At 38.0% G+C, this 7,966-nt stretch overlaps 1 protein-coding gene across 2 annotated transcripts in view; it reads left to right on the top strand.

The window, feature by feature from the left end:
• The window catches only part of G6PC2 (glucose-6-phosphatase catalytic subunit 2), an 8,388-nt gene extending 4,232 nt beyond the window's left edge, over nucleotides 1–4,156 (top strand). The window contains exons 3-5 of one of the 2 annotated variants that reach the window (XM_004375547.1): nucleotides 354–465; nucleotides 2,674–2,789; nucleotides 3,588–4,156. In XM_004375547.1, the coding sequence (XP_004375604.1) occupies nucleotides 354–465; nucleotides 2,674–2,789; nucleotides 3,588–4,099 (740 nt within the window). In that variant the 3' untranslated portion in view covers nucleotides 4,100–4,156. The remainder of the gene's footprint in view (nucleotides 1–353; nucleotides 466–2,673; nucleotides 2,790–3,587) is intronic. The other variant, XM_004375548.1, reaches the window with a different exon arrangement.
• Nucleotides 4,157–7,966: the final 3,810 nt, after the last annotated feature.

The raw sequence follows: 7,966 nt of genomic DNA, 5'->3' as shown, positions 1-7,966 counted from the left end.
TGTGTTATGCCAATTGAGCTAGATGTTCCCCGAGACCATGGTCCCCACAGCCCTCCGCCCAGCAATTCAGTCCCTCAGGGAGTTAGGATGTGTCTATGGAGCGTCCATGACCTTTCCTTGTACAAGTTGTGCTGGCTTCCCCAGTATTCTGTACTGTTTTGCCCTTCACCAACGTTACCACTTACCTATTGTCTATTTAGTTCCCCCACCACCACCTCTCCCATCCCTCGTAACCAACAAAGATAAGGCTCATCTTTATAATTTTCATGGCTAATGTGCTGTTCTTCTGTCCGTTTCTGAGACTGATACTTCTTTAACCACTGTTCAAATGGATCGGCACTTTGTCATTGCAGGAAGTCCATCTGGCCACGCAATGGGCTCATCGTGTGTCTGGTATGTCATGGTAACGGCTGCCCTGAGCTACACTGTCAGTCGGCTGGATAAGTCGTCTATCACTCTGCACAGGTCAGCTTTGTTCCAGTTTCTGTAACATTGGGATATGACAATTTTGAATTCAGAAAGTCTTTTTTTTTTTTTTTAGTTTTTTTTAGTCGTTGCAAGGTGCTTATTCTATTCTGAGCCCAAATAGCGAAATGAAAAGAAAATTAATATTTTGCTTTAAGGTAATGTCCTAATTAGCTCACAGCTATTGCCACGTTATAGAATTGGAAATGTTTAATTGATTAATGACTTGCTAAATATGCCTTTGGGTTTCCATAATACAATAATAATTTTGTTATTTCATAAATAAATCATCTAAAATTATATAAGGGAGTGTTTTTGCATGCACATTGCCTTGCTTTAAGATTAACTAGAAGCTTTGAGCATCATCATTCCCCTTGAATACATCTGTTTATTTAGTAAAATTATGCTTCTTTCTTTGAATAGCCAATACTTTTGATATTAATAACATATATCCTAGCATTAAAGATTATGCAACCTTTTTAATTAAAAACACTCCAGAGGCAAACTTAAATTTAATGTTAGGAGATTTAATGTTAATAGATTTCTAACGCTTAGAAAGGCCTAGAAGTATAATTTAAAATTGCTCACATATTTTTGTAGGAATTTGGCTGTTTTCTTCTCTTCTTTCCTGCACTCTTTTAACTATCATTAAAACAATCCTGAGCACTACAAATGATAAATTATAGGCTACCTGATACAAGATTTGTCAGTTAATCTCTTAAAAGTACTATATATGTATCATTATACAAAAGTTCTTATAAAATTAAAAATTTCCAAGATCCATCACATGTTCCACTTTTTAGAGTAATATTGGATAGTATAAGAAAAAAATGACCAAAGGAATGTGGGCAACTTTAAAGTGTACTCTAATGAGGCAGTGACCTGTATGACTTAATATACTCACTATTCAATCCAGAAAAACAACAGTAGAAAGTTGTTGTAATTTGAAGAAAATAGCATTTTCTGTCCATAGACAATTTTTCAAAGTAGGATTTGAAAAGCCTCACTTCTTCTCTGTAGTTTATTCCTTTCTCCATCACCAAACTTGGAAAATTACTTGTTTCTTCTGAAAAAAAAAACACAACTCATAACTCCTTTCTTATTTCTATAACCGCAATATTTCCTTCATTCATCAAAATTTATTGAATACCTAGTCCTTACCTGTTATTACCAAATCCTTATTTATTCTTCTTCCACATGGGTAACCCCAGTTTACTTCCTCTTTGAAAGTCTCATTTATCCATACTCGTTTTACCCATTAATGTCGAGTTGATTCTGACTCACAGCTTCCCTATAGGACAGAGTAGAACTGCCTCTTAGGGCTTCCAAGGAGCAGCTGGTGGATTCAACCTGCGGACCTTTTGGTTAGCAGTCGTATCACTTAACCACTGGGCCACCAGGGCTCCCATTTATATATATTCCTTAGTTTTTCTATAACCAAATCTTGGGCTGATTATCATGTAACCTTGATAATTCATTCAGACCCTCCTCCCCACCCTGGGCAAGGATTCCCAGAACACAGTATTGCTAATTGTTACTTTTTATAAAGATGAATAATACTCGAATTTTGTTATTTTTATAAGTTTGCATGCCTCGCTGTTTCCAATCCAAAGTACATAACCTATAGGTCAATTTCCTTGTTCCTTATTTTCTATACCTCAAAAAACAAGGAACCAGGACTTTTGCAAACCTGTGGAATTAAACCCAATGAAATCTTGCCCTTGATGGAATGCTCACAGAGTTTTCATCAGGGTAGCATCTACTCCGTCAGAGAGTTTTCTTCACACAAAGAAAGATTAAGAGAGGAGGGTAAAGAGGAAGTCCACGTGACGGGTAAAAACACATATCGTTCATTTTGGATCATTTGGGATATTAGTAATTCCCCCAAACTTGAATTTCCCCTGCTCCATTAAAATAATTATCAGAATGTCAAACTGTCTCCCTTTTATAGCATTTATTAAAATCTAAAGATACAGCATTAGTAAAGTTTAATGCACTGATAAATATAGAAGTCTTTCTAGTAAAGCCTTTCAAATTCCACTCAGCACAAAAAACAGAATTTGGGGGAGAAAAAAGAAAAGACTCCAGAAGCATGATGCTATGTCAGAGCCCCAAGGTCCCTCTAAGAAAGATCTAGTGTCGTCCCCTAATTTTATGAGTGATACAATTTCTCTGCTTTTTACACTTGTATCTATTCTTCCACCGTAGACTGACCTGGTCATTTCTTTGGAGTCTTTTTTGGTTGATTCAAATCAGTGTCTGCATCTCCAGAGTATTCATAGCAACACACTTTCCTCATCAAGTTATTCTTGGAGTAATTGGTGGTAAATATGATCACTTCTCTTTAGTTGTGTCATTTGAAAGCTTTGGCTTCATTTGTTTTATGTTGTTAGATTCTCCCTGGTAATCAGTTTTCCAATTTGAGGTAATTCTGTCAAGCCACTGATACTAATGCTACCCTGGGAGCTTAAGTGGTTCAACAGGCCTCTCATATCTTCGTGTATACAATGGCACAGTGTCACTCGATGGTGTAAATGCATTGCCTCTTAATGAGATGTCTTCTCTGAAGTGTGATTAGAGCTAAGCCCAACTCCCAAACCACCACTTCAGACAGCATGCTTGTGTCTTGGTTTCAGTGACTTCATAAAGACCCTCCAAGCTGCACATCATGCCGCTCTCTCTGAAACATCTAAAGCAATAATTACATGACTGTGGACCTCACTGAGCAGCTGCTTTGTATTCCTGAAGCAGGGTTCATCATGATTGGATTTCTGCTGTTCAGCCCCTCTCATCTTTCAAAGGCTCTCTAGGTTAATTGGCCATGGTGATTGGAAAATTAATTGCAAGCCCATAGAAAGGTGCTTTGTCCATAAAGTGGGTTGTCACTCAGCACCACTGACTCCTGAACAATCCGTCTGTGCTAATATGGGTGGTGAAAAGGCCATTGGGGCAAGTATGCTTTAGTTATTGCCTCAAGAAAAGGCTTTGGAAAATTGATAGAACCTAGGTGTCTAAGCACTTCATCATTGAAAGCTATGGCTATACTCTTTATGCATAAAGGAGTGATTCCTGAGAGGCTCAAGAGCACATAGTCATCTTCAGTGTCTCTTTCTAATCCCCAGGCATGCTTGTGGCAGAGGCCTTTGAACACACTCCAGGTATCCAAACAGCCAGCCTGAGCACATACCTGAAGACCAACCTTTTCCTCTTCCTGTTTGCACTTGGCTTTTACCTACTTCTCAGCCTGCTTGACATTGACCTGCTATGGTCTGTTCCCATAGCCAAAAAGTGGTGTGCCAACCCTGACTGGATCCACATCGACACCACACCTTTTGCTGGACTCGTGAGAAACCTTGGGGTCCTTTTTGGCTTGGGCTTTGCAATCAACTCTGAGATGTTCCTTATGAGCTGCCAAGGGGAAAATGGCTACAAGCTGAGCTTCCGGATGCTCTGTGCGATTACCTCATTGACCACACTACAGCTCTACCGTTTCATCAAGATCCCCACTCACACAGAACATTTATTTTATGTGCTGTCTTTCTGTAAAAGTGCATCCATTCCACTGACTGTGGTTGCTTTCATTCCCTACTGCATTCACATGTTAATGAAACCAAGTGAAAAGAAGATTAATTAGAGTTGTGTAGAATTAGTGCTCTTCCGTCCCATGATAACCCTGTTTTTCCATCCACCAGTAGAATCACAGAGCAAAGATAGACTCTAGAGGGCTTCCAATCAGAGGTCACAAAAATGGCAGCCATGGGCCCCATCTTCCACACACATATGTTTAGTTTGGCCTTCACAGTGTTTTGTCTTTGTTTTTTTTTTTTTTTTTGGTTTTGTTTTCTATTTTAAATTAGCTGCCAGTACTTAAAGATCAGAGTATTTCACATAAAATATGAATTTCTGTATCTTCTTGAACAATATGAAGATATGGCAGTAAGGGCCTACATTCGTACCCTGAGACAATTGACTAGAGCTGAATACTAATTGTCCCCAATAAGGTCAAGCAGTCTGCACTGTATCACAGCACTCCAACAAAAGCCCCAGTATCAGATGCCTTTGCTATCTTAAGGCCAGGACACTTCTGGCTACTGTGAGCATTTTAATGGGGACTTCTGCCAAATCCAGTTTGCTCAGTTTTCAGATGAGAAAATGGAGATCCATTCAGGTGAAGAACTTGCCCATAATAGTGTGCCGGCAGAGTAGGAATTAGAACCAAGTCTCCTCACGTGTATTTCCATTACACCGTGTTTTGTTTCTTCATTTCCAAGACGTAAAAATCAGCAAAAGTGAATGTTTTGATACAGATTCTATGACAATTGCCATTTAAATCAGCTATTATGTCAGAAATGGCATTAAAATGCTACATCCTATTTGACTTACTTTGTAGTCTGTTTCTTTGGAGTATATTTAACATCCACCTGCCTGCAGGATCTTGATGGGGCCAGCAATGCCTCTAGATGTGGATATGTAAGCACATCCAGGGGAAACGCAAAGGGCCAGGCCACTGTCTGGGATTGAACCTCTGCTTAATGCCTGGGCTCTGTATTATAGTAGTGTTTTCCAATATTTCAATAAATGCTGCTGAAGATACTCTGCTTAGAACATTACTTACCCAAAATGTCTTATCTCTTCACTATGACATCTCTATATTTTATTTTTACAGTAGTCAATCCTTCAAAACCAGGGAAATCAAGTATCTTTCTCAAGGTCATGTTCCAACCCAGAAAAAATTATTAAATACCTATATCTTTTAGCTGGGTTAATCTTTATTTATATGGAACTGTGATGAAAATTTACAGCTTTACTTTAGAAAATTACTATTGATGGAATATTAATATTATACTAAAAATTTATCAATAAGGGTTTTCCCACCCCCCCTCATTGGATCTAGTAATTTTGGACTTTAAATTGATAACCATTTGATTTCAATCGAGTACATTTTAGGTCAGATTTTGGTACATATTTTATGATCTGTGATCCACCACGATGTTTTATGTTACTCTACTCAAGAATATCAATACGTGAATTATTTTAGATGAGATGTTAAATAACCCATAGATATTTGTGAAAACATACAAGTTCAAGCGAGTGCTACTTGACAAGATATTAGTTGAGGATAATAAAGCCTCTTAAAATCAAAGTGATTATTACTCCTTTCCAAGTGTATTTATAGAGTGTATACTGTTGCTTTTTGAAAACACACTTAATAGCTTTCTTTTTAAAAGATAATTGAACTTATTTCAGTGGTTGAGTGATTCTCAAGAAAAAACGTGAAGAATCAAGAACAATTACCTTAAGAATGAAATTTGCCTTATGTTGGTAGGACATTTGAGGTAGAAGAAATAGAGAAGAAAGGTTTTTAAGGTGATGACCCTTGCTTATTTGGTCAACCCTGTGTTGTACCTTAGAAAGGCCCTTCAGCCCTTCAGAGCCTTTGTCAAGGTTTCATATGAGATCAGCAATGTTATTCCTGAAGAAGCCTCTGTCCCAATACAATCTCAATCTGCTCTCACCGAAACCTGAGGAAACTGGGGAGATGAACAGTTAGGAAATTTTGCTGCAGTGCTTGACTCCACCATAAATCCCCTCTTAGTTCCCATAGAGAAGCTCTCTTATCTGCCACCGCACAGTGAGTGCTGACTGTTGGGCAAACTATGACCGTCAGAGGGGGAATAGGATGAGGCTTGGGCTCATTTTCTATAATTAATCCCCAACAACCCTACCCCTGTCTTACTATAAAGCCTCAGAGTTCCCATGTGATGAGATTTCCGTTTTTCCTCTAGTTGAAGTCTCCTTGAGGGATCCGTATGGTGGGAAATTGCTTTTGCAATTGAAACTCTTCAGGCAGTAAGAACAGCTTCTCACACTTCTCATTGGAGAAAATACCTGCCTTTAATAATGATGGAAAAGAGTCTCCCAATTCCAATTTATTTGTCAGAAGTAAATGGAATCAAACTCATTTGACTTACTGCTACTGTATCCATATATTCAAAATGTCCACACATCTATATTCACGAGGAAAAATGTCAATATCATGAGCTATCAGGATAATTTTGAGACGAGTGATTTGAGAAGCTGTCCAATCACACATACATTTTAAAAGAAATGCAAAGTGATTTGTTATTGCTGAAACTAGCTATCAAGGAGAATGTTGAGTCCCTTTCCTTTGACAGCCCATTGACTAGACATCTGCCTTAGAAGTTTAAATTGGTGCCTTCTCTGACCTATTTAAGAAAGGCAGTTAAAAAAAATTTGTTATTAGATGTCCTTAAAACTCAAAGTTATATCTCTAAATGCTTTATATTTATTGAAAATCTGGAAATATAGTCAAGATCGAATTGCAACATACACGTACAAAAAAAATCTTGGTATAAGAGAAAGTCAAAAGATTTAATTTTGAAAGTTTGATTCATGTGTAAATATATTAGGACTTTATGTTCTAGCACTTTCCAATTGAACTTTTTAGGGTGATGGCAACGTTCTTTTATGTATACTGCCCAGTACAGTAGCCACTAACCACATGTGGCTATTAAACACTTGATATACAGCCAGTGCAACTGAGAAGTTATATTTTATTTACTTTTAATGAATTTAAATTTAAATAGGCATGTGGCTATTGAATTGGACAGCACATATCAATTCTCACAATGCTTTTCCCTGAAAAAAAAATTTTTTTTGTATATTGTCGCCTATATTGCATCCCTGTGAGACACTATGAGTAGATATTAACCACTTTATTTTACAGAAGGAGAAAGTGAGATATCGGTGATTTGTTGATACAACTTGGACAAGGTACGTTTACCCCAGCCCAGAGCTCTTTCTTTTAGCCTAGGGATGTTATTTTCCAAATGGAAAAATAAGTGATTATTAACAAGGCATAAGACATGCATGCTATAGGTAAATCACACTGTCATCTTTATACATTCTTTTACTTTTTTTTTTATTGTACTCCAGGTGAAGGCTTACAGAACAAATAGTTTCTCATAAAACAGTAGTACACATATTGTTCTACGACATTGGTTAACAACCCCACAACATGTCAATCCTCTCCCTTCTCGACCTTTTTTTTTTTTTGGTGAAAATATACGTAGCCAAAGATACACCATTTCAAAAATTTCTACACGCACAGTTCAGTGACATCCACTACACTCTTTCAATTGTGCTGCTATTCTCACTTTAGATGAAGGCTTACAGAACAAAATAGTATCTCATTTAACAGTTAGTACACATGTTGCCCTATGACAATGGTTAACAACCTCACAACACATCAACACTACCCTTACTCAACCTTGGGTTCCCTATCACCAACTTCCTTGTCCCCTTCTGCCTTCTGGCCCTTGTCCCTGGACTGTTGTACCTCATTAGTCCCATTTGGTTTTATGGGGCTGTCCACTCCCCGGCTGAACGGTGAACCTCGGAGGTGACCTCATCACCACTGAGCTAAAAGGGTGTCTGGGGGCCATACTCTCGGGGTTTCTCCAGTCTCCTTTAGGCCAGT

This window comes from Trichechus manatus, unplaced genomic scaffold (genome assembly GCF_000243295.1).
Source record: "Trichechus manatus latirostris isolate Lorelei unplaced genomic scaffold, TriManLat1.0 scaffold00037, whole genome shotgun sequence".
NCBI lineage: Eukaryota > Metazoa > Chordata > Mammalia > Sirenia > Trichechidae > Trichechus > Trichechus manatus.
This window is presented reverse-complemented; position numbering and strand designations above follow the sequence as displayed.